The sequence below is a fragment of the Lepisosteus platostomus genome, chromosome 21 (genome assembly GCF_059453375.1).
Source record: "Lepisosteus platostomus isolate fLepPlt1 chromosome 21, fLepPlt1.hap1, whole genome shotgun sequence".
Lineage (NCBI taxonomy): Eukaryota > Metazoa > Chordata > Actinopteri > Semionotiformes > Lepisosteidae > Lepisosteus > Lepisosteus platostomus.
Genome location: NC_142631.1, coordinates 11,120,395 through 11,147,604, shown reverse-complemented (window position 1 = coordinate 11,147,604; position 27,210 = coordinate 11,120,395). Strand labels below are relative to the sequence as shown.

Sequence of the window (27,210 nt, the reverse complement as noted above, 5' to 3'; positions counted from 1 at the left end):
AAATTTTAAAAAGCAAACTTCGCTAAAGCGGAAGAGTTTCAAGCATTGCATTTTCGCTGCTGATGACGAAGTATCTCCAAAACTATGTTACTGCATCCATAGGAAAAAATGGGGACAAAATCCCTCTGGGAATATATACCTCGACCTTGGGTGGATCCATATTCATGGTAACCCAGAAGAAGGTTTTAGTAGGTGAGAGAATGCATGAATTTATTGCTTATTTTACCACATAACCTTATATTATCTAGACTACTAGACTGGTATGAAAATCACAACAGTCATATTTCAAAGTTGTTTATAATACATAACAGTATGCTTTTGACAGTGTTCCAGCAGACTTTTAGCCATATTTCAAATACTTTTTTTTATGTAAACTCTTGTTACATCATCTTTACACTGTAATAATAATAACTACATTACTTATAGTATGCTGCATGACACTTCAGGCATTTTAAATGGCTGCATCTGTACATTCAAGAAAGGGTTAGGTCCATACATACTTATCTAGAATTCATGACATTATTTCTAGAATTCATGTACATTACGTTCAAACAAATATATACACAATGTGTACTTGACTCAATACAAGGGGTTACATACTGTATGCAGTAATTATGCAAAATAATAAATAACATGCAGCTCACCAGAGTAACATTACACAACGATCAATTCAGTATGATGGAGCTTGCTGTATTTGAAGCACAGAAATTAAGTAAGGGGGGCAGGGAAAGTTGTGATATTACATGTTGTAATTTTTTTCCCCTCAGTTTTATAACTGATATTTGTTTAATTACTTTTTTATTACCTCTGATGGTGAGCACAGTATAGTTGCATGGTTGCCTAAACCTGTCTATTGAGAGCTGAGTGTTTTTAAGCTACAAGTGTTATATATTGCAGCTGTGAGTGCTTGTTATTTGTTTATTTTTTGTAGACTGTGGTATGCATGCTGTAATGTGGTTGTCTGATTGTTAGGATGTCAAGGGGTGTATCTGTATTTTGATAAATGGATAAAATCTTGAATCTGGCATTTCTTCATCCCATTATCTCAAACTGTTCAGGATTTGTGTTTGATAATAATGTCCTGTGCATTGCATGTTTGTTTCTACAATGATGATTGAAGGATGTCAATAGAGCAATAGAGGCAACAGCCTTGGCTAGCTGGAGCTACTTATTAATTTATCATTTGGGCTCTTTATTTTCTGCCATTTTAGGAGACATTATTTTACTCTCAGAGTTTCTGCCTCTGGAATGTTTGTGTAAAGGTAGTATTTTAAATTAATCATTATCTGTTGTTTTCTATGCATTCTACATACTCCTTGGGATACCATTTTCTTTTACCTGTCTGAGGTAACAGGGCATGCATTGTGTAGGTGTGTATTCGAGATGGCAAGATTCCTTTTCTTGGTACAGCAAAATTTGTGATTTGATTTCAGCACTGTTCTTCAGCTGTGGTCATGCAGGGCCAGTTATGTCTGGTGTCCATTATGCCTGAGTGCTTTATTAAGTGATTGAGCACACTGCAAGAGAGGTGTGTCCCTCACCAATGGTATCACATGCCTACAACTGCTGTGAGGCCTCTAGGGGTCTCTGTGTTTCTGAGGCCTGAGATAATCCTGCTTGGCTGATCATGTGCTCAACTTGTAGCTGGTGATTGGACCTCGGCTCAAACTTGTCACGAACAGTTCTTTCTGGACCGTATGCGGACGACACAGTCCGAAGTAGTGAGGAAACACTGGGGGAAAAGTCATGCAGGAGACGGGAATGAAGACGGGGGGCGTGTCCTTGGTGCGCTGGTGTACGGGGAAGGTGTGGCCGAGGCAAACAATCCAAATAAGTCCATAGGCGAATCCAAAATACGGGCAAAAGTCCATGGCCAGTTGATCCATCCAAGTCAGGAGGTTAAAAACAGGAACAGTGTCGGAACCGGCAAGGGGAACAGGAACAGGGATAGAAACTTAAAAACATAACGGAGCCAGGCGCATCCAAGTCCCGGGCTCTCACGATATGGAAATCAAATGCAGAGCACGGGACTGACCGAGTGTCTGGCTTTTAAGGGGGACGGGAAAGAGGCTGGAACAAGGGGCAGGTGCACAAAATTAGGTCCAAAGTGAAAAGAGCCGGAGCGCCCTTAAGGAGGAGGGACTACAATCGTGACAGAACCCAGGAGTATAGTGGTCAGCCTGCATTTCTGGGAACACCTCTACTGATTGAGCGTCTTGCTCTGCAAAGCTTAGTTTACCCAGAGAAAGGGGAGTAAACAGAGCGGATGATGTGCTCTCTGAGAGACAGGGCAATTGAAGGACGTTCGGAAACTGCATTTGCCACTATCATTGTAGCAATATAATTTCAAATAAAAGAGAGAAATCAGAATTAACCTTTTCACAAAAGTCCCAGACAGGCCCATATCGATGTTTTGTTTGCTCATGCATTGCTAATTTCGATTCCAGTTCTTGAATAACAAATGATGTATACATTTCTAGGTTATTCTCAAGGTTTTTCCTATCTTTTGTTCCATTCATTGTTCCCTCTATGTTGACTGGGAGAGAATAACTTAGTGCCATGAAGTAGAAATTGACATTGAGCTAGCCTTTTAAGAAAATGAGTGTACCCAAACCACGCCAGAGAAATGCCTGGTTTGCATTTTCTTAAACTTTCAGGACCCTTCACTGTCTGAACCAGGCACTTTGTGAGTTCTTTAATGTGCGCTTGTCCATTTGTTGAGAACATGGTGAAGGATAATTCATCAGACCATTTCACATTTCACCACTGCTCAGTAGTTCAGTGCTTGTGCTCTTTGCATCACTAGACTAGCAAACATGCACATGCATTGCCAGGTGTGATAAGTGGGTAGAGCACTGCAGCCCTAATATGGTCTCTAGTTCTGGGACTTTGTGGTACACTGTTTTTAATTAAACTGGCTGCTTGTGCCCCAGGTTGAAAGTTGGAGCCAATTCCAGTCAATTGCTCACCTGTTTTGCCTTGACTGGCAAATGCATGGCATCGTGATCCTGGAGTATGCCTCTCCACCAATGTTGTCCTTTGTTGGTGATGTCCTGAGTTACATGCAGACAACAGCTTAGCTCAACTTGCTGATGGCTCATGAGCAATGGTGTCTGTTTTGGTCACTGAAGCACCAGCCAAACTCACTCCAACAATATCCTCTATATCAGTCACTGAGGACTCCTCCTCAAGCCATGCTGGCTGTCATTCCAGGGCCTTGCAGAAGTATTCAGACTGTTGTTATGATGAAATTGCCAAATGAGGCATATCATTTTTTATATTAAATATCTTATTGAAAGACTGAGTGCTCAAACTGAAGACTTCTAAGGGTTAGCTAGGTTACAGCCAATGCCAGCAAAAACTAAAAAGGACAAAAATAAGTATATTGTTTTGTATAGGTATATAGACCTGTGAACTCGGTAAGTTTCTACTAATCGTGTACATGGACACACTGCAATTTCTAACCATCGTTGGTTAATTAAGTTTGCTCCAGTTCTCAAGTTGCTTTTGGATTGCTTATGGGCTGCAGTTTTTTACGTCTTTCACCATAGTCAAGACCTTGGGCCGCTCAAGGCCATTCACGTTCTTGTTCTGAAGACACCTCTGTGTAGCTTTAGTCTTGTACTTTGGCTAATTTTCCTGCTGAAAGGTGAATTTGTCTTCTAGATCTGAAGTAAAAGAAAAATTCACAAGCTTTGCCTGTACTTTGCTCCTACTATATCCCATCAGTCTTGACAAGCGTTGAAGTTGAAGGGAAGCAGAACTATAACATAACGCCGCCCGCACCATGATTGATGATGGTGTTGACTGAATAAATTTGTGTCAGATGTAATGCTTTCTGTTTAGATCACAAAATTCCCATTTTGATTTGTCTGACAGCAAAACACTTTGCCACATGTTTGCAGTATCACTTAGGTACTGTGCCTTGTTGCAAATCCATTGTGGGTTTTGAGATGGGTTTTTTTCAGTCCTGTACAGGCCTCCTTATTGAGCGACCTGTTGACATTTCACACTGAACTCTGTATGTCTTTCAGAGTCACCATTTGTCATGGCATTTCTACTCAGTTTCCTTCTTACCTGGCATCTCAGTTTGGAAGGATAGCCTGATTTAAGTAGTGTGTCCTGCCTTCTGCTTCTTAATCATTAACATTATCATGCTCAGAGTGATATTAAAATATTTGATACCCTTATTCTGCTCTTTCACATCATACATCTTTATTCCTGAATTGTTTTGAAAGCTCTCTGGTCCTCATGGTTGAATCTTTGTTTGAAAAACCGAGGGACCTTCCAGTATATTTATACTGAAATCATGTGAAGAACTATTAATTCGCATAAACAGAGGCCACTCAACTTATTGTGTGCCTTGCTGAGGTAATTCTGTGCACCTAAATGACTTTTGTTTTCCACAGCAAAGGATAAATACTAAGTAATACTTAGTCAGTCTTGACATTATTTGTCCAGATTAGTTACCTATTTACTTCTTAATTTTTGTTTTTTGTTCTTCGTAATTTTGCTGTGAATTTGTGTAATAATGAATAGGAATTAATACTTCATAGTGTCAAGTTTAAAGCAACATGGTGCAAGAGCCCATATACAGTAATCCTGCATTATACAGTATGAGCTTCACTCTTCAAAAAGTGCTCATTAGGTTAAAATGAAATTCCCATAACTTCCCATGTTATAATCTCTGATTGGTTCCAGAACTAAAAAATGGGCCTTTAAACACCCACACTGTCCTGTAGTATATGTGCTTAATGCAAACATGCCTTTATTATAAAAAATGTTACAATGTAATAAAAAAAGTCCTTGTCCCAGAAGATGCAAGATGTGAAGAATCTCTCCAATGTTTTATGAGAGTCCAGCTTGTAAATGTCAGCTTGTTAAATGAAAAATAAAAACAGGAATTATTACATCTTGTATAACAAAAACAATGGATTACTGTGCTGTTACAAAAGGCTTGGATACTGTATGTAGCTAAGCCAGTCCAGCATTGACACTAAGCATTCTAGAAAGTTATTTGCTTAATTAATTCATGAGCCACATCTGTATGGAAGTGCTGGCTTTCATTATACCTGGTGCCTCTCATTTACCCATTTGTTTTTATTTTTTGTCCACTACCGGTACATCATCTTAACTATATTACAGTAGAAACTTTACTTTCACTAGGGATTGTGCAGAGAGCTGTTATTCCCATAAATTCCGATTTACGAAGTCATCCCCTATACCGTCACATAGGGTTCTGCAGTATGTAGTGTGTATGGCTAAAAAACAAAAGTAACCCTCCCTTATAGAATAATTAAAGTTCCGATGCATTGACTTTACATTAATTAAAGTAACACTGATCAACTAAAACAAACAATGGTAATCATAAACAACAACAGTAATAAAAAACTTACAGTAGTCAGCAAAAATAAACAGCATGAATCCCTCCTCTGCATCCAGTGGATGCCTGTACTTTCTCTCTTTTCCTCTGTGATTAGCGTGCCCCCACTGTTAATGAAAAGGGCTATACAACTGCCAAAGAGCCTGTAAAGTTGTCTCTTCAGCCTGTTATTGTCCGCGCTGCTGATGCAAACAGGAGCATTCGTTACAATATAAAATCAAGAGCACATTGAGATGCAGGTGGTGCCCCTCTATTCCTGTAGTGGGTACTTGGGCAGGGGAAACAAAGGTGATCCCTCACTAACTAGATTTGTCTGATGATCCTAGTTTGACAATACCGTGTTAGCAAAACCAAACCATGAAAAAGTGAATTTACCAATGTTGAGACCCTATTGTATATTTAAGGTGAGTAAAAACCTGCTGAAATTGTCATGGTGATCTACTAGGAACATGTGTTGTATTTCATTTGTGTGCCAGAAAATAATAGGCTGACAAAAGTACAGTAAATTCTGTACTACAGTTTGTCTAGCTACGAAAAAATATGTATTCTATATATCTGCTGTAGAGACTATAAACTAGACATTTGTCTCTTCACTGTCTGCCATCCTGAATAACAATATTTAGAAGTCCCTCTTCTAGAAAAAAAAACCCTCTTCCCTCATCTTGGCTCTCAAACCTCATTTTTTCAAGCCACTAGAAAATAAATTGTTGCCTTGTAGAAAACATGTGATTAAATTGTAGCACAATAAATATAAAGGGGTCAGGTGGTGTCACATTTGTATAAACAATATAAATGCTTACATCTAGTCATGATAAAATAGTGTTAAAAAATGTTAGTATCCTTGAAAATAAAATGTTGTGGTGTGATCTGATGTGAAGAGGCCTAAACAATGAACTCTAAACCAAAATAAAGAAATGCTCTCTGCCAGCAAACCAGTGTGCGTGATTGAGATCCATGGAGGTACAATAGAAAAGACTGCAGTCTAGCCTTCCTCAATGATTTCTTCAGTCCTACAAAAGCCAGTCTCTTCTGGACAGTTGCTTGACTATAGTACAGGTAAAAGAGCAGTGTAAATCCCTCATCTGAATGAAACGAGTTAGATTATCTGTTTTCCTTGAGAAGTACTGTAGCTGTACAGTATATCAGAGTAGTACAGAGGTTGAAAATAAATATTTTGGGTTTGTGGTGGCCTCTGGAAGAGTGGTCTCCATAAGTTCTGTGTGCCCTCTCCACATTTCAGTTCCTTTGTCCCAAATTGGAAATCTATGTACAGTAGTTTTTATATTTTTCAGGACTCACCGGACTCATATCCCCTGGGCAAACCCACTTTACGAATGTTGTTGTGGAATGAGCAGTACTCCAGCTTGGTAACCTAACTTTCCAGATACTTCAGCTTGGCTGTGTGAGTATTCAGCATGTTTTTTGTTTTATGTGTTCACATAAGATTCAGTCCTCTTATTGAAATTAGTTGTTCAATGACATTTGAACATTTGTCCACCCCAGCTGCTGCAGTCTTTTAGTTTACCACCATCTCAGTTCTTAGAAGCTATGCCTGCTGCTTCATTGAGTTCTCCAGCAGATCAGCTATCTTACCCAATTAAGGGGGATTGGATTCTTTTTGCATCTAAGCTGAAGATAAGATTTCAGACACCTTTTCCCTGTTTCTGCCATCTCTGTTGGCATCACAAAAATAAAAAGAGGGCTAACAAAACAAAAAGGAGTGGCAGGCACTTAGTGTTCTGGTTTTGTGTTGCCATCACTGAACTCCAGTCCCGTGATCTCCATATTGGATATATTCTTTTGAAGAAATGTATTGTGTTGACGTATTACAATAAATGTGAGGAAAACAGCTAATTGTTAATAACAGAGTCTCTAATTCCCATTTAATGTGAGGGAGGCAATATCAAGTTGGAACTGACTGGTTTCAAAGTACTGACATTGTGAAAAATGATACTTTTATGTATTTGTAAGCATGTGTCATGGTATTTCCCTCTAATAAAGGTGTAATTAAAAAGAATTAGTTTAAGCTGGGAAGAGCTTTCACTTCCCTTTTCAGAGTCTGCTTTAGAGAGGGAGGAGAGCTCTTGCAAGTTTTTTCTTCCTTTTGTTTTTTGCCTCAGTAAGACTTCTGGTAAATGACATGGTCTGGTCTTGGCATGATGCCTGGCAAGATCACATGGCATTAATACATCCAGTGCTTTTGGCCAACTCACTCTGCTTAACTGGAAATGACAGCCAGTCCTAACTGTAACCCTTCACTCTCCACTCCATGATAAATATGTACAGCAACACAGTACCTGGAACTGGACAGGGATGAGTCTCCATAGTCTAGATATCCTGCTGTAGCAATTCTCAGTTTCACACATCTATGGACCTAGTAATGGTGTGCAATTTATATAAGAATTTATAAACATATTTATTTTCTTAAGAAGCATTTTGGTAGGCTACAATCTGCACAGTTATACAAGATAAATGGAGGAGATTGATCTACCAATATATTAAATATAGATAATGACTTCTCCAAGGAAAATTTACTTCATAGTACAGCAGATCTTTTCATATCTCTGGTTCTCTTACCACAAATAATATATGTTTAGTAATAATAATTAATAATTGCTTCCACTTATATAGCGCTTTTCTGGACACTCCACACAAAGTGCTTTACAGGTAATGGGGACTCCCTTCCACCACCACCAATGTGCAGCATCCACCTAGATAATGCGACGGCAGCCATAGTGCGCCAGAACGCTCACCACACATCAGCTATCAGTGGGGAGGAGAGCAGAGTAATGAAGCCAATTTATAGATGGGGATTATTAGGAGGCCATGATTGGTAAGGGCCAATGGCAAATTTGGCCAGGATGCCGGGGTTACACCCCTACTCTTTTTGAGAAACGCCCTGGGATTTTTAATGACCACAGAGAGTCAGGACCTCGGTTTTACATCTCATCCGAAGGACAGCATCTGGTTACAGTATAGTGTCCCCGTCACTATACTGGGGCATTAGGACCCACATGGACTGCAGGGTGAGCGCCCACTAACACCTCTTCCAGCAGCAACCTTAGTTTTTCCCAGGACGTCTCTCATCCAGGTACTGACCAGGCTCACACCTGCTTAGCTGCAGTAGGTTGCCAGTTGTGAGTTGCAGAGTGATATGGCTGCTGGCTATTTGGCCTATAATATGTTTGAGGAATCAAGTGTAATTCACAGAAATGGAATAAAAATATAAAATAAAAGTACAGTAGTCAAAATAGAAGATATAGTACTTTCTTTGATGAAATGCACACTCTCAGTGTTGGATATAGATAATATTACATATTTTATTTATAAAGCATCTCAACAAACCCAAGGACGCTATACATAGTGATAAAGAAAAAAGTACATTTAAAAGTAAACAAATATATATAAACAAGCATACGGAAAGGTTTATATAATAAGAATGTAGGACAATTAGTCATAGGCCCTGGATATACAAGTACAGTAGTATACAGTATAGTGCATAGTGTATGATAACTGAAATGTGAAACAAGATGTCATGCAGTGCACATGGAACAGCAGAAGCTCCACAGTGGCATAATGGACCTACCTGAGAATCTAGGATGTGAATTTAAAAACATATATTCTGAGAGTGAACTAGATGGTTAAAAACATACAATCATTTCCAAAATTACAAGTGTTTAAAAACAACTGAATGGCCTTTATTGTTCATTCTTTGCTGTTTTGGTCATTATTATTTGTCAGTAGTGATTCACTGTCTTTTGTACTCTGACTGGCTAAGGCAAAGAGAAGTCCTGATGTCTCAAGTTTTGCAATCGTTCTATATTTGCGAGAGGTTTTGTAATGTCACTGGTCAGTGTCAACCATTTCTTGATTTTCTATACAGTATCAAAGTGCAATTCAAGTAGTACTGCGACTTCTCTTTTCAAACCTGGAAGCGGATATTTTTGCACCAGAGTGTGTTGTTTTGTTCTGGGCCAAAAGAAAACTAATCCTGCTTCAGTTTTGGAAGTGGGGTTAGTAACTTTTATTACATGAAGATAAGCGTAAATAACAAGAAAGAGTCTCAGTGGGCTTCCATACAGTTGATTGGCTTGTTACCTTAGCTTAACTCAGAATTATTTCACCCTGCCTCCAGAATTAATGAGAGAGTTTGAAAATCACATTGTTCTGCTGGAGCTCAAGCAAATAAACACTTCGCGTTTAGTTTGTTTTGATTTTGTAGTCCTCATTGCTTGGTCCATGCCATGAAATTCCTCATGTTATAGTAGGGCAGGATGTCACAGAAAATTACCTTGCAAGTACTGCTCGGGATTTTCTGAGAGAGAAATGCATTGAAGCTGAGAGTTTCCGACAGAGATGAATCTGAGTTTTCTCCTCATCTGTATGTCTAATGAGAGGCATTTCAAATAGTCATTTGTTATGTTTTTAATCCTTTTAAACATATACTGGCTGCCACTCGTAATCTCTGACTTGGATTGTTTTTCTCTCTCTTCTCTGTCCCTCCTCTCTCATTCATCTCTGGATCTCTCTTCCTGTGATTATGCTGATTCATAAAGGATTGGCATGTTTGTCCTTAAAAGGCAGCGTATCAATGAATACATCTGCAGGAGAACACTGTAGCTTTGTAAAATGACCCTTTATGGTAGTAACTACCTAGTAGATTAAGTGCCAGAATTCTCCTCTGTTTTCCTCCTCCTTGCCACAGTACATCAAGGCTCTCAGTAAGTTTACATGACAGGAGTGCCATCCAAATCACTCACCAGAACACAGTACACCAATATAGACTGCAGCTTCCACGTGCGTTTTGACATCTACTGTAGCCTTCCACTGAGCTTTTGAATTGCAGGTACAACTGGGGTGAGAATGGTCATTCAGCACTCCATAGCCTCTGAGCATATTCACCTCTAGTTTGATGGCACACAAGCACAACTACTGTATATTGTACATGGAAAGAAGTTCAAATTTAAATGTATTAAAATTAATGAATTAATTAGTTTCAGATCATTGGCTTCATGATTGTGAAATGCATGCATGAACCTTGATTTTATTTTTGTGTTTAGTTGCTGTTCATGAATGATCTAAGAATCTATCCATTCATTTTCTTACCACTTTGCCCAATTCAGCGCCATGGGGGAGCGGGAGCCGGCAAGCAGCTGGCACAAGGTGGGGTACACCCTGCATGGGACGCCAGTCCATTGCAGGGCATACACATACTGTACACTCACACCAGGGCCAATTTTCCCAAAAGCCCATTAACCTACCAGTAATGTCTTTGAATTGTGGGAGGAAACCAGAAGGGGAGAACAAGGGGAGAACATACAAACACACAGATGGCACCTGAGTCTGGATTTGAACCCAGGGCTTCAGCTGCAGCAAGGTAGCAATGCTGACAATGGTACCACAGTGGAGACGTCAGTGTAACAGTCTATCGGATGTAAAATTGCTCACTTCTTCAACTTTTGATATGCTGAAGCAGCATTTAACTAATATAGTGCAGGACTGCACTACTCTGTAAAATTGCCAGGTGGCACAGTGAATTCTTAACGTTTAAGTTCAAGTTCAAGTTTATTTTGTCATTCTAGCCATATACAAGTATACAGTGGGACAACATATCGTTCCTCCTGGTCCACGGTGCAATTACAGACAAGACACAGACATAGATAATGTAGACAGGACTAGTAATACTAATATTAATAAGATTGTGCAAACTGAGACAGTGTACACCGGAACAGAGTCAGTGTACACAGGATATATACATAGTGTAATTTAACTGTTACAGAATAGTATAAAAAAAGACATCACACAATATACACTGAACACTGGGGGAGTTTAAACCTTGTTTCTGGAATTGGAGTGGGTGCAAGTAGGTACCAGGGTGTTGCACCAACGTGCCCCGTGTCTGACAGTAGAATTCTGGGCTGCCACGCTAAAGGTTCGATTCCTGGCCACTGCCTAACTCCTTGGGAATAATCTTAAATCAATAATATAATTTAAATTTCATACCATATTGACATTTTTATTCATTTTATGTATCACAGTATGTTAAATATTAAATTAACATTAAAAATAAAAATTACTAAGCCGGGTATCTTAAAATGTTTAGCCTGTTGTGAACGCAGTGTTTTTTATTCAGGTTTACCTAGGTATTCAAATAATCTATATTTTGTCTTACGTTCTGGGTAAATGATTAAGAGTGTCAAATTGTAGAACAAAAGACAGAGGACAGAGTAAATCAAGGAACAGACCACAAGAGAGAGAGACAGAAGAAGGGAGACAGGAGCAAAGAATGTTAGTGCCAGGTGTGAGGTCCTTTTTTGAGATCATCTGAAAAGACCTGATTGGAGCTAAGTATTTGTAACTTGCTAAGAGAGCTTGCAATTCTGTAGTTTTTAGGGATCTTGGATTTCCACTTGAAGAATCCTTTGGTTAAAAACAGCCTGTTCTGCTACACGTGTCTTATGTAGCTTATGTAGAAGGTAGCTTATCTCTTCTTTAGTTTGAATGCTTGGTAGCAGCCTGTTGGTTTCCTGTGTGGTTTAGACATAGGTCTCTGGAACGTCTTGTCTGTAAACTGTACATAGGGAAACTGTTGTGTTGTGTGTAGAGTAGTATGTTTTACCCTCATTGTTAATAAATATCTGTTTAACCAAGAGTTCCTGAATCATCACTCTTTTCACCAAAACTGTGCCAGAGAACAAAGAACTCACATGCCTCTAACTATACCAATCACTCAGGTATATTCTTTGCAAAAATTTACAAGTTGGGGGTTTTTGATTATTTATTTGACTTATTGACTAATTCACGCTGTTGTTTTTCTGTTATTCTCTATTTTTCCTAACCCCCATTTGTACCAGTATTGTCTGTCACTACATCTATGACCATTACAGAAACTGGATATACCTTTCTCGTGGTTCCCCTCCTCCTCCCCCTATTATTACTGCTCGATGTTTTAGTTTATATTTTAGACATTTCAGCTACAGACCTGAAGAAAAGGAATACTCAGGTCTGAGTTCACACTCATCTTGCAATGTTAGCCCCCTCCCACCTAGCTACTGTATCTAGCCACTAGATCACAGTACTAGCTTGCAAACTATCTTATTATTGTAACAAAACAATATTATCCTGAACACACATTGTTTGACCAACTAGTTTGATTATATAGGATTAATTAAAGATGTAGGCTTATCATGATGCTGCCAGAGGAAGAGCTTGAAACACCTTGCTATTTTCCATTTTTGGCACGCATCAAGCCATCGTTGGGTTCTTTTTCTATTGAGGCGTTGTTGGTTATTTTGCACTCTTTTTAGTTCTGTTGTAACTTTGAAAATTAAATGGCTTCCACTCTTGTTTATTTTTCTTTAAAAATAATGTTTCTCAGAAACTTTTTCAAGTGACATGGGGACACTGTATTTATCCATGAGTCGCTGATTCAGCTGTGAGCAAACCCTGTGGGTTTTTTTATGTCACTCCCCAAGATAGCTCTCTAAAAACCTCATGTGTGAGAGTTTTTCTTAAGAATTGTGATTACATCCTATTTGTATTGATGGTTTTTTATTATTCACATACAAAATCACATTGGTTAAGAAACGGAAGCATGACTCTTCACAGCTATTTCAAAATATTACTTCATCACTACATCGCCAGCAGCCATATCACCCTGCAACTCACAACTGGCATCCCACTGAAGCTCAGCAGGTGTGAGCCTGGTCAGTACCTGGATGGGAGACCTCCTGGGAAAAACTAAGGTTGCTGCTGGAAGAGGTGTTAGTGGGGCCAGCAGGGGATGCTCCCCCTGCGGTCCATGTGGGTCCTAATGCCTCAGTATAGTGACGGGGACACTATACTGTAAACAGGCGCCGTCCTTCGGATGAGACATAAAACTGAGGTCCTGACTCTCTGTGGTCATTAAAAATCCTAAAAGAGTAGGGGTGTTACCGTGGCGTCCTGGCCAAATTTCCCATTGGCCCTTACCAAACATGGCCTCCTTATAATCCCCATCTATGAATTGGCTTCATTACTCTGCTCTCCTCCCCACTAATAGCTGATGTGGGGTGAGCATTCTGGCGCACTATGGGTGCCGTCGCATCATCCAGGTGGGGCTGCACATTGGTGGTGGTGGAGGGGAGTCCCCATTACCTGTAAAGCGCTTTGAGTGGAGTGTTCAGAAAAGCGCTATATAAGTGTAAGTACAATTATTATTATTATTTTTTTTTAAATCAGCTTGATGCAAATGTGTGGGATTTTCAGACCAAGGCGTGAGACCTGAGAGCTATGCGATGACATACTGTACCATTGCGGCTGCTGGCGGGCAAATGATCTTGCAGTGTAATAATACAAAACAGTATTTCAATATGGGTTCTTGTGTACATTTCGTTGGTGTTCACGCCTTTCTTTGGTCAGACAGCTCGTCTGGCCTGTATACAACTGTGGGAAACCATGAGGGGTGTAGATGGTGCCAAACCAGAGGACTGTTTAACATTCTGCAGTCAAACAATTCATATCACTTTTTTTCTGCAAATAGTTCTGATTGCTTACAACAGGATTCCCAACCAGGTGATTTAAGTTCAGACTCTTTGCGCTGTCTACCCATTTTATAAAAATGTACTTAATTTATTCTAGTTTCCAGTAGCAAACCCTTCATTTTTTTTCTCCTCAGATTTTAGGGCTAAAACAAAGAGATTTCGTTTCTTTAGCCTCTCTGTATGTAACAGTCCCCTACAATTTTCGCAATTCAGGGATTCCAAAGTATTCTAAGTTAGATCATACCATCGTGTCCAAGTGTAACTTCATTTGACTTCAATTGCACACGTTTTGTTCTAAATCCTCAACATTTAAAATTGTTTGCTTTTTTTATTGCTTCCCACTATATACAGTATGTGGACAAGGACGATTTGTCCTTTAATACATTGATTTATTCTTGTATCAGATGCAATTTATGATTAAGATTCGAGTCTCTTGTGTTTGCACTGTGGTAGTGATTCAGATTTAAGAATATACGTGTCTCAGGCATCCTATTGACGTCCATTAATAAAACATAAACAGATCAGCTTGTACAAAATGCCAGTAGCATCGAATGTTCCTGTCCAATCCTTGTTGCTGCACCATTGCTTTAGACTGTATTCTTTAAGAAAGAATTTAAAAATACTCAGTCATTAAAATACTCAGGTTTCATTTCATGTGGCCAGCTCTCAGACATAGGTTTTCTTTCATTTTCACAATAGTGTGGCATTTTAGCATTTTTTATCCGAAGATCAGATTGAAGGTGACATTTGAAACAATGTGGACATGCATTTCAGACAGGAAGGTGTTTAATTGTTGATCACATTGAAGTCTTTGCACCTGCACTTCAATTCACTGTTTCAGGAACAGTGATACCTTTGCATTTCAGAATTACCTGTGTGGGTGATGCTAAAGCTACAGGAGAAAACGATTTGATGAGACTAGAACAGCAAGTGGCAGGCAAAGTAAATTTGAAGTTCTACTGTACAGAATTCTTCTGAAGAGCTCATGTTAATTTCATTAGTGTGTTAATGTGCTTTCCATGATACTGCTGACTCTGTCAGACTAGCACTATCGAGTTGTCCCTCAGAGACTTATGCTGGCGTCACACTTCGCGACTTTTGCTAGGATTTTCAAGTCGTAGCCTTCATTTACCCCCAGCGACTCTAGCACTCTTAATAGCCCCTGCAACTCTCTGCGACTCACTACGATGAAATCAAACTGGTTTGATTTTCTCATAGCGAGTCGCAAGTCATAGGGGTGGGCAGTGAGCCAGATGTGTACTTATCTTATGCCGATTATATTACACATTAATACTACTTTGTTTACAACATTTGTTTTAAAGGTGTTTTATATTTTTAACTGTTTTAAAACTCATGTAAAAACAAACAACTTCATTAAGGCTGCTTTACATTTATATACATCCTAGGTACCAAGTGTTGATATAAAGCTATTATTTAGTTTAATAGCTTAACTTATTACCCCATTTCAACTACCGAATATTTGTTTCTCTACTGTGTATTTTGAATATGGGAAGACAAAGTGTTTTAATTGAACGAAGCTTTGAATAAACAGAGAGAGGTATTGCCAATGTTCTTTCTTTATTTTACTTTGCCCATTTTGAGACGAGCCTGCTCAACGCAGATGAACAAGTTCTGCTCCTCGTACTGTCGCTACTTTTGTGCAGGGGGGGTCAGACGTGATGACAATTTCATCATACTGTGAGTGGAAAATGAAAAAATCTTTAAAAGAATTCTTTGCCACGTGCATTTAGCCAATGAAAAAGAAGGAGACAACAACAGGAGACTTTCGGACCGCGAGTCGGAACCAACGAGTGACATCATGTCAGGGTGTCCCAGTACCCTTTTTATAATGGTGCCACCATGAATACTTATGTAGCTTAAGTCTACTGTCACCGAAGTGCAGTCCTGGAGAAAGGGCTTAGGGCAACTTTTGGGGCACGGTATTATGAAATGGAGGGATAGTAGATTTTCTGAGCTTCATTGACACCCAAACAATCTAGCAGATGCAAGAGAGATACTGGATTCACGTGCAAAGTAGTAAAAGACATAAATCTCTGGCTACCATTACATAGAACGAGCTGTGTTTAAATTCAGTACAACCTAGTGGTTTCATTTGCAAAGGGACACACAAATGTCATTTTACCTTTCCCTCTCTTCCTGTGGGCCCTCATTGATAAACGGGTATATATACGGTCAGTGTTAAGTCAGTGGAGAGAAACCAGTAATATAGCTCCCACACCAGTGAGTTATTGCTCTTTTCTGTCTGGAGTTTATGAAAGGCTCTGTTCCAATCTCTACAATTGATTTTATTGGCAAAAAATACTAATTTCTTATGTTTAGGATGTACATTTGAGTAAATGATTGCACCAAACCAATGCCTTACAAAATTCATTTCAGTGTGAAAACTCAGGCTTCTTCATCTGATCCTCCATCTTGATATGCTGAATAAAGACATTCAAATTAATCAAACAGGAAATGATAACATGCTATCAGAGCCTACTGTGTCTTTCATCTCCCATGCAATGTCTGTTTCGCTCTCGCCTTCTACCTGTGTAAAATCTTCCTCTGCAGTTGTTTTCTCCTCAATAGTCTTGTTGTCCTTAAATGACTTTCAGACTCCCTCCCATTTCTGTAACAGTATTGCTGTACTGCTGTACTTTGCACCATCCTTCCCTCTCTCTTGCTTTTCTGTTTTTGAGCAACTTACAGATGCTGCATTGAATGCACTTTGCATTCTCCCCTTTCACCATTGATCTGTGCTGTCCAGCTGCAGGACTTGTTGATAACAGTCCAGAAGAAAGGGGAGACTTTTGTGTTTGTTTGTCTGGCTTTTCTCAGTTGCAGACATGTGCAAGGATAGTTAACCACAAGCCTTTATTTTCCCAAGTTGAAATTCCCTGTTTATGGTAAACCACCTTCATGTGATGAGAGTAGCAACTGTATGTTATTCCTGGATTGCTACTGTAGAAATAAAAAAAAAATAGATAAAGTTTAAGGTGAAGGCAAGGCAGTCTGAGGATACAAAGAATATCCTTTAGTTTCACTTATACTTCCTGCAGTTTAACATGAATTTACATTCAGAAGACCAATGAAACACAGTGATGCTCACAGTGATGAGTTAGCAAATCTCAATAGCCATACAGTAGGAGTCTGTTTCCAGTATTTATTGGATTAAAATAAACTTCTGTCTAATACAGCCAATACGGCGAATGGACTATTGTTGAAATACACATTTTCAAAAGGAAGGAATTAGAGTATGATGGGAAGATTGGTTACAACACAGGAAATTAGAACTGTTGGCTGACCCACGTTTTTCGTCCGGTAGGAAATCAAATAAAAAATGCTCAAAACAGTCAACATATGTTAAGTTTAAGGAATTCTCGTGCATTCAATCCACAAAGATGGGATCTTACTTCCACAGGGCAGCATGCACAACGTTATGCATAGCTGTTGTCCATTACTATTCCCTCTCAAAAGCTGAGCTGCAGTGAACTCCTCAGTTCTTCTCCTGCCTGACGCCTTTTCTCTCCCTCTCTGTCCATTCAGATGCCGTCCCAACAGGCCCCATTTCTAGTGAAGCTGTGAGAGCAAGCCACCATGTCCCAGCTGCTGCATGTGGAAATTCCCAACTTTGGCAACACGGTGCTGGGATGCTTGAACGAGCAAAGGCTTCTGGGCCAGTACTGCGATGTGTCTATCGTGGTCAAGGGCCAAGCCTTTAAAGCTCACCGGGCTGTGCTCGCTGCCAGCAGCCTCTACTTCCGGGATTTGTTCAGCGGCAGCTCTAAAACCCTTTTTGAGCTTCCCTCCACCGTGGCTCCTGCCTGCTTCCAGCAAATCCTCTCCTTCTGCTACACAGGCAAACTTACGATGGCAGCCAGCGAGCAGCTCGTAGTTATGTACACGGCCGGCTACCTGCAGATCCAGCACATTGTGGAGCGTGGGATGGACCTCATGTTCAAAGCCAACTCCCCGCACTGTGACTCCCAGACGGCCGCCATGGAAGATCCGGGATCGGAGCCCCAGAGCCCCAGCAACAATCTCCCAGCTGCCCAGGCCATGCCGCCTTCCACTGGCTGGTCACCCACCCTGCCTGTGCCTCTGCGTGGCCGCATCAAACAGGAGGGCTCCGACACGACGCTGGTGCTCCAGAGCTTGGCCCACAAGCGGGGCAGTGCCGACATCCTTGGCAGCAGGCTCTCGCGGGGTGGCTCTCTGTACTACACTGGCAGTGGAGGCTCCGCCATTTTTCCAGGGGCTCAGCCGCCGTACCCCATGCTTGGCGCCGAACGCTCCAGCCCCAGTGCATCCAGCCTGCCCACCACTGACAGTCCCACATCCTACCAGAATGAAGATGAGGAATTCGAGGAAGAGGTGTATGACGGAATCGCGGAGGACGGCTATGGGCCCATGTACAGTCGGACACCTGCTGCTTTTGGCTGTAAATATTTTCTCATATCTTTCGGCTGGAGGCAGGTCATTTTCTGCTGTAGTTGTGGTCATTTTGTCAAGCTTCAGCAAAATAGCTTATGCTAAGGGTGTGCTTTAGGACTTTTCAAATAATTACCTTTAGTTACATTTAAAAGCTTAATTTAGTTGGATTATATATAATCTATTAATCATAATTTATAGGGAATTGAAAACTTCTTAAGTACTAGATAATGAAATATGAAAGGAAACATGGGTCATTTTTTTTGTCTTTGGTTGGCATAATACATATTCATAATTTTATAATAATATACATTTGTGTTAACATAAACTATAGAGTAATGTTCTTAAAACAGAAGGTTTGAAGAACATTGGAAGAAGGTTTTAAATCAGGACTATTTTATTCTTGTATGTCTAAATCACTTTACTGCAGCTTTATGAGCTACCCAGCTAAACTGCGAAAGCTCTTTAAAACCCTGAAGCTCTATCTCCTACATGAATGACTTCCTCATCTTAAGAGTCCCACTAAATATGGGAACAGCTGATAATAGCACAGGTGGCTTCTCCTGGATAAAACAGCACTGCCTACTTTGTTGTCATTCTACTGGAGAGTACATTCATGGCAGCTCTCAGAACAAGTATCTTAGCTTTTACATTCCTGTGCCTAAAGTATTTTGTCCTGAGCAAGTTGAGTCAAGACTACCAATTCTGATATTTAATGAATTATAGCTTTTATCTGTCAAGGTGGTATTGCTATTGGACTAAAAAAAGGTTTTTGTTTGTGTTCGTTTAAATTAAAAGCAAAAGGACCTTGGAATGTATTTGTCCTGGACTACAATAGGTAGAATTGACTTTCACTGAAATTGCAACTTGTACCATTCTTGCATAATTATGTTTGAGTGAAAGAAAGCTCCAAGTGAAGACTGGGTGACAGACACTAAGAAAACGACTCTGATACCTTATCTTACCTTCAGAGTCAGTCTCCTGCTAACTCTTTTTTTAAATTTGTCTTTCCTGTGTGTTAGCTGTCTCGTGGTGTGCTGAATCACAGTTCCTGTCACATAATACTTCCGGTGAAGGTGAACCTCAATATACACCTGTTTGTTGGCATGAAGTCTCAGGGCTTTGATTCTTATTATAAAGCGTCATTAAAATGTAGACTTGCGTATCTGAATGAAATATAGACAAGAAGAAGGAGGGGTTTTGTTGTCTCGATGTGTTTTTTTCTTTTTGGGCCGTTTTGTCAGAAAACTGGACTTACCCTCGGGTTTCTCTCTCTGTCCGTCTGTCCTGCTGTGTCCAGTGCAAGAGAAGGCAGAGGCAGCTACCATGCCCATCTCTCTGGACAGCCGGTCTTGTGTACTGATCCGCAGAGACCTGGTGGCCCTCCCTGCCAGCCTAATCAGTCAGATCGGGTATCGGTGCCATCCCAAGCTCTACTCTGAGGGAGATCCTGGCGAGAAGCTGGAACTGGTGGCAGGTGCAGTGCTGTCACGTACTCTAATCCAATTCCAACTATGGTTAAATGTAAGGATTCTGTAGCCATGGAAAATTGAGGATTTTTAAAGAGTCATTAATATTTTTCCCTTTAATCGATGAATTAGGCATTAGTGATAAAGGAAATGATTTTGTGTAATCTATACTTTGCACTGCTGCTCAATAACACTGAAAAGCATTGTACCATAATGCAACATTCCTGTGTTTCATTTCCAGTCTCATGGGTCTGTCTGTGTGGTGTTTTTCCATGTTCTCTCTGTGTTTGTGGGGAATTTCTCTTGAGTGCTCCCATTTCCTCCCACCTCCTGCTTTTCAGTTCAATTCAGTTTATTTTTATATAGCACCTTTCACCACAAGGTTGGCCCAAGGCACTTAACAAAGCTGTGTGACAATACATGACATAAGACAGAAAGAGAAAAAGCCAGAAGACAACGGAGGAGAGGAACCAAAAACTCCTCAGTAAGGAGAAAAAAAACCTCTAGGGGTCCAAGGTCAGCAGGCTGCCCAACCCCTCTGGGCAGGCTAACATTATACAATTCTAGATTTGATATGTAATTCTGAATTATCCCACTCTCTTAATTAACTAGGCCTTTTAATTAACTGCCATTAAGTGGGAGAGCAGTTACGTGTTCTCAGTCTTGCTTTGTGAACACTGTGCTTTTGGAATAAACTCCATCTTAACTACTATCTCGTGGTTAGAACACTCTGCAGCATGCTACACTACCAACAACCTCGGGAAACCTTTGAGACATTCTGGAGGTAGATAAGACAACTTTGAGGCCAACATGACATTTTGTTGCTTGAGACTTGTCCCCCAAAATAACCTACTTGCTCACTTTTTGTATGAAAAAAAAGATCTATCTCTTTGTTGAGGTAAGACAGTATGCCACGCTGTTACTAGGAATATTCAAGTTATAACCACATTATACAAAACATTGAGCAGATAAAAAATCTACTTGGATGGTGTTTGATTATGTGTGTAATTGGGATCTTCTGCATTAAAAACGTATCCAAAGAAAATCCTGATTTACCCAGTATTTGTTTTTCTGTATCATGTGTGGCTTATAAAGAAGTCTGTGTGTCATGTTCTTTGTCTCCCCCAGGCACAGGGGTGTACATCACGCGAGGGCAGCTGATGAACTGCCACCTCTGTGCTGGCATTAAACACAAAGTGTTGCTGCGACGTCTACTGGCAACATTCTTTGACAGGTCAGTGGATCCTTCGAGCTCAAACATGAAGTAGGGAAGTGGAGAATAACCTCCAAATATTTTTATTATAAAAGGATATTGGTCAGTAAAGGAACAGTTTGTTTTTCAAAGTTTAATGCATTAGCCTCATTTAAGAAGAGAAAGCAAAAGTCTTAAAGGCCAAAAAAAAGAATTTCGGAATACTGTGTGAGCAATTCAGAATTCAGCTCTTAATCTCCTAATGTTGGTCTTAACTGATCCACTTGCTTGTTTTTTAATTGATTAATTGAGTCACTCTTGTCAGTCTTGAGTGTCGAATACTTCAATTCAAGGGTACTGTGTTCAGCATACTTCACTCAGCTTGTCCTCGTGGTGCTTGTCGTTATCTCTGACTAAATGGCTCTTACTAGTTGAGCAAGTGATGATGAACAGATGCGTGTGGGAATGACACAGTATCACACTCCAACAGTGTGCCCTTTACAGAGGCTCAGGGGGTTACGTTTCAGACAGCGCACCTGAATGAGGGTAGTTCTCAAACTCAGAAATTGATACAGGGTGATACCAATGACAAATCCTATTTGATGTGGTAAGATTTGAAAGGAAATGCACAAATATGGCACAAGTCGTGTAGCTGAATTCGGTTAGCCTGAGATAAAGAATAAGGCTGGAGCAGTCAGAAGACACACCATTGGAAACCACTGATTTATAGGAAATGTTTAAAAAAAATAGGGACATGGAATAATACCGCAATTTATTTTCATTATAGTTATTAATATTCTGATTTAATAATTTTATTCTGAGGAGTAAAGGTTAATTCTGCACATTCGAAAGAGTTCAATACAATGTTTCACTCATGGAGCAGAAATAGGGAGGAGTAATAGGTAGGCCAACACAAGAGAAGAGGTGGACAGGAGCAGGCAGGTGATTCAGGTAAAAATTACAGGGGTACGTGTAAAATTCTATGAAAATGCGATTAGCACTCATTTAAATACTCGAAAAACCCGGTGTTGTATTTTGCGTTGCGATGTCATTCTGGCGTGCCTTTGAATTCCCGCCAAAGAACACAAAGAGGTGCTGTGATCGTGATCTGGAGAAGTAGAATTGTGGGCTGTCAAGTTTCTTTCAGGATCAAAGAGCTTTCTTAGAGCGATTCCTGCCATTCACGCCTTCCTGTGTAATTTGTGTCCCAGATAGCCACCTAGATATCCTGTATCTAGAAATATCCTATTCTTTAACCTCTTTCTACCTAATCTCACCTCATTTCTATCATATCTGTCTCCCTCTCTTCACTTGAATAAGGCTTCACCCTTAAAGCATGTTGTACTCTTTCTTTATACTCTTGTGAAGGATGCGTTCAGCCTTCAGCTCACTAACCTGGAGGCTATACGGGCCGTGCAGTCCCCGTGATTGTGATTGTGGTATTTCTCCTTGTAGGAACACCCTGGCCAACAGCTGCGGGACAGGAATCCGCTCATCCACTAGTGATCCCAGCCGCAAACCCCTGGACAGTCGCGTGCTCAATGCCGTCAAACGTGAGTTTCACAAACCGCTCCAGAGAAACAGATACTCAAGACTGTGTTTTCCTAGGCGGTGAAGGCTTTCTCCAAGGACACAAAATTGTGTCGCCATACAGTTGAAGTCAGTTACAACCCTTAAGTTGCGAGTCATTCTCCTCCACAGTTGAAGTAGTTCATGATTATGCATTTGAATATTGAAATGTTGCAAACGTCAATGGCTTTTATATTAAAAGAGGAGATTCTCTGTTTCTTCTGGATGCAAAAGGATGTTTTCTTAATGCCTTGGTCATGCTCTTTATTTATTTTGATACATCATGTTATTGTAGACTATCTTTCATGGCTTTTCCAGCATAGTAACAGTGAAGGCGAATGATAATGCATTTTTATGTATATTGTTTAGTAATTGTAGATGCTTGTGTAATACATTTAAAGTTTTATTTTCTTTTTTTTCCATTTACACAAAATATGATTGCCTTGCCAGACAGTTATGAGTAAACACAGGCATGGGTGACTATTAGAGATGTCTGAATGACTAAATGTTTACTCAGGACTCATATTGCATTAGCCTATTAGTACAAATGTGATTGTAGGTGTGATATAATGCTGCTCAATTTCCAATGTTGCACACATGTGATGTACAGATCTGGGGTTCCCAATCCTGTTGAGGACGCTCACACACCTTCTGTGTTTTTGTTCCAGCCAAGCTATCATTCACACAATTTAACCATTAATTGACTTAATAAAGGATTATTTTAAGCTATTTTCAGCTCTTAAACATGTTAGAGTTTACTTTTTATCTTAAGCAAAATTCAATTTTAAATTGTGAGTGAGGAAAAAAAAAACATGTCCATGTTCCAGTCAAGTAAAGTGTAAGTTCAGTTAATTTGATCATTAAGCTCAGCGAACCAGCACATGTGCGGACCTTCAGAACCAGGATTGAGAATCTCTGCTCTAGGCTATCTGAGTGCATTCCTAAATGCTTAAATGGGCACATTTCATTTGAATGGGTAATGTTAGGTGATTGCTATATGTGCATCCAACTGAAAAACAGCTTCAGTCAATATAGTTGGTTATGAGCAGAATGTGCAACCCATTCTAAAAGGTACATAACATAGGCCTACACCCCCTGACCTCTTCTGATTCTTTTAAATCTTGTCATTGTTAATAGGAAAAAAAACTCATCTGTGCTGGAAATAATGTTGCCAACAAGTTTTTCTATTTCTTTTTTCATGTTTTCAGTTAATGGGGGCAAATCTGCAAGTGTGAGCAATATGATTTAATTTTAGCCATCTGGACCTATCAGTTTTTTCTAGTTGCTGACATTTTACGTGTTTGATGAATGACCTCTTTTTTTGTTTCAACAAAGCGATGCAACATGCTCCACACTCCTTTTAGATGACTTTATCAAGGATCCTTTTTCAAGCACCCCAGTGTTGTCAGTTTTCAAAGTCAAAGTGATATTGTAGGTAAAATGAGCAACTTTGGACAAAGAAATTAAGCCTGCTATTGAACAGTTATTTCATATGCAATACTTACAATGTGGTTTCTTGTCCTTTGTACCCTCTCTTACATTTTAAGGTGAGACTGTAGTAAGACCTGTTCCTAAACAAGATGTACTGTAGCTGGCCAGTTTACAAAATTACTAGAGGTTGCTAGACTGTCTCTAATCTTTGCAGATAGCCTTCACCACTGGCTGAAGTGGTTGAGAATTTCAGACAATTTCAAACATGCTTTAAAACTGTTTGACCTTAAGTATTCCTGTTGCTCCATGTGCTGTATTTGTAATTTGTAATCACAGTCCTAGTAAGGCAGTCCAGTTTGTTTGCAGTATTCATTGTTGGAAGATACAGGCTCACGGGTATACGTATACTGGCAAATCGTGACAGCATTTTTCACACATAATGTTTCAGCCTGGGCATCCTGTATTCTGTGACCAGATTCCAGAAAAGATAAAATGCTTGCCTTAAATTCAGCCTTCATTCACACGTGTCAACATTTACATATTATCTCATGCTTTTTTGTTAAAACAATGTGAACCTTTTTATTATTTGCTATGTATTTTAGTTTTGTGTTTAATAAAATCATAATATAACTGTAATATATAAATATAGCTGGTAGTGACAGTGGTAACTAAAAATAAAAAATAAGGTACACAACAGTATTCCACCTTCTTCATTAACATTTCCTGCAACAAAATTTTTATCTCAGTCACTTGCTGTAGTTATTGTGGAAAGGTTTTGACATGCTTTTTTTAACTATATAATGTTTATATACTTTATAAAATGATATTAAATTTTAACTTTTTCCATGTACACTTGCTGTTGTTATTGTTGTAATGGATAATGATCATTTTTAATTTAGGTTGTCCAGGCAGAGTGACGCATTAGTTCAGTGGTAGAATTCTTGTCTGCCACCTGGAAGGTCTGGGCTGCATTCCTGGCCTATGCACAAGTTGCAATAACAGACGAAAGACTATTTCTCTAATAATAATATATTATATAGCATGTATACTAAATTGACATTTTTATTATTTTTATAAATCACAGTATGTTAAATATTAAAATAATAATAATACTAAATGAAGATTATGAATGAGTTGGCAAAACCTGAATACTGTCAATGACCCAGTTCTACCAGTCAGACCAACAAGATTGCTCTCCAGATTGTTCAGGGAGAATATGAGAATTTAAAGATACCCTTAAACAGAAATCACAGTTGAGGTCTTTTTACATTCATATTTTCTTTAAAATACTAATCATTATAACCAGTATGTATAAGATATTTTTATCTAAAATAAGAAAGTGGTATTTATAACACAATAAACTACAAACATTTAAGATAAGTGATGTTATGAAACAATGTGTATCCCTCCTCCCTCTACTTACCCCTTTTGATGATCATGAGAAGTTCAGTGAGCCAGGTCAGGCTGTAGTAATACAGTACTTTACCTGACCATCATGTTCTTCAGCACCAATATACATTTGCAGATTTACAAAGTTTAAACTTGAAGAGCAGTGCAGCATTAACATGCTTTAACTTAAACATTCTTTAACCAGGATTGTCAGCTCTGTACAATAGCATCCGGGTGCCATGAGGAACAAAATAAAAAAATTAAAAACTCATACGTAGGTCTTTTTTCCCCAATGAGGACTTCTTATCTGCTGCTTAGGACTTCATAAACTCCTCTATAGGACATTTTCTTTCTCAATTGCACTACACCTTTGGCTTTTTGTAGGAGCTACTGTAGCTACAAGGACATCTGTTCTCTGAATTTCAACAAATCATTCCATAGTGCTTCACAGAGACATGCTAATCTTTCTTTGCAGGTCCCACTAAGGCCTTATTATATATTTTGACTCCTAGCTAGGACACGAGGGGACAAAGACAAAACATAAATATTTACAATACTTTTGGATTTTGTGAGGTGAGTGGCATTTATTAATTTTGCATTTCTAAAATAATTAAATTTTTTAAAGGATTAGGAAGTGTATGCCTCACCAAGCAAACAATGTAGTTTTATATTAGGCATGTGAGCCAAATGCATTGACTCATAAACTACATTTTTGATGCCCCACACACATACTGTAGTGTTACTATTTACAACATGATACAGTTTCATTTAGATCGAGCTACGTCATGTTAAAATGAGGAAGGAAAATTACCAAGTTAAAGAATTCCATAAAGTAATATCCACAGATATCCATACGTCAAGTATTACATCCGTTCTTGCAGACTGCCTTTCTCTAGATGTAATTATTTACACTTAATATTTCCCCTTAGCAGGAAGTAGCAGCTAGTTCATTGTGCCTGCTAGGGCCTATGGATTAATAGGAGTCAGAGTGGGGCTGGGTATTGGAACAGTCTGATCGCTCACAGATGCTGTATTAGTTTAAGATTCCCACAAAACCCCCTTTACAACTTCCTTGCATCTATGTCAGTAGTCCCTGCTGTACTGCCTGGCTGTGGTGATGTCCAGCAAATCTCGCTCAGTGCTAGCACTTCGCTAGTTCTCTGTTGTGAGAATTTCTCTGCAGGAGAAATTGACATGGGACCCCTTTTTTAAAAGTGTATTCTCTAAAATATTTTTTAAAACATAGGAGGGTTTCCAGAGGTATTTACAGGTCAGGAGTACTGATCTATACACAATTAAACAACTGCAGCATTGTTTTGGCAAAACTGTGGTTTCCTTAAAGAAAAACATTATTAACATTATTACTGTAACATTATAAGAGATGACAGTGACACAGACTACACTACACACAACATAATCATGCAACATACAAGTTACCCTATGCACAGTACAATACAGATTTTCACATATTCAACTCTTAATGCTACAAAGGGGAGTATAAGGTAAAGCTTCCTTTTGAACTAAGTAGAATACAACCTGGGGTAAAATCTCTCTCTGCAAACCAAGGATGCCACAAAATAAATGGGAACCTATCTCCCTATTCTAAAATGCACCCATTGACTAGTATAGGCTAGTTTTAACTGATGGATTCTTCACTCAGGAAATTCAAGTTCCCTAAAAATGCAGAATGTAAGCTCTCTTGGCAAGGTTCAAATATTTACTGTAGCTCAACTGGTCTTTATGGAATTAGAAGTTCGCTCGCCTGGCACATGCTTTATGTTCTGTGTGCTCCTGTCTTGTGTTCTGTTCTCTTTATAATAATAA

The 27,210-nt window shown here is 39.3% G+C and overlaps 1 protein-coding gene and 1 long non-coding RNA gene across 3 annotated transcripts in view; both read left to right on the top strand.

The window, feature by feature from the left end:
* nacc2 (NACC family member 2) overlaps positions 1-27,210 on the top strand; it is a 50,611-nt gene that overhangs the window by 10,828 nt on the left and 12,573 nt on the right. The window contains exons 2-6 of one of the 2 annotated variants that reach the window (XM_088615316.1): positions 6,676-6,785; positions 17,452-18,346; positions 19,637-19,813; positions 20,934-21,039; positions 22,453-22,550. In XM_088615316.1, coding sequence (XP_088471442.1) covers positions 17,503-18,346; positions 19,637-19,813; positions 20,934-21,039; positions 22,453-22,550 — 1,225 coding nt within the window. In that variant the 5' untranslated portion in view covers positions 6,676-6,785; positions 17,452-17,502. The remainder of the gene's footprint in view (positions 1-6,675; positions 6,786-17,451; positions 18,347-19,636; positions 19,814-20,933; positions 21,040-22,452; positions 22,551-27,210) is intronic. The other variant, XM_088615317.1, reaches the window with a different exon arrangement.
* Positions 22,557-25,653, top strand: LOC148644036 (uncharacterized). Its single transcript, XR_015928951.1, has 2 exons — positions 22,557-23,863; positions 24,035-25,653. It is a non-coding gene; the product is annotated as an uncharacterized LOC148644036 (long non-coding RNA).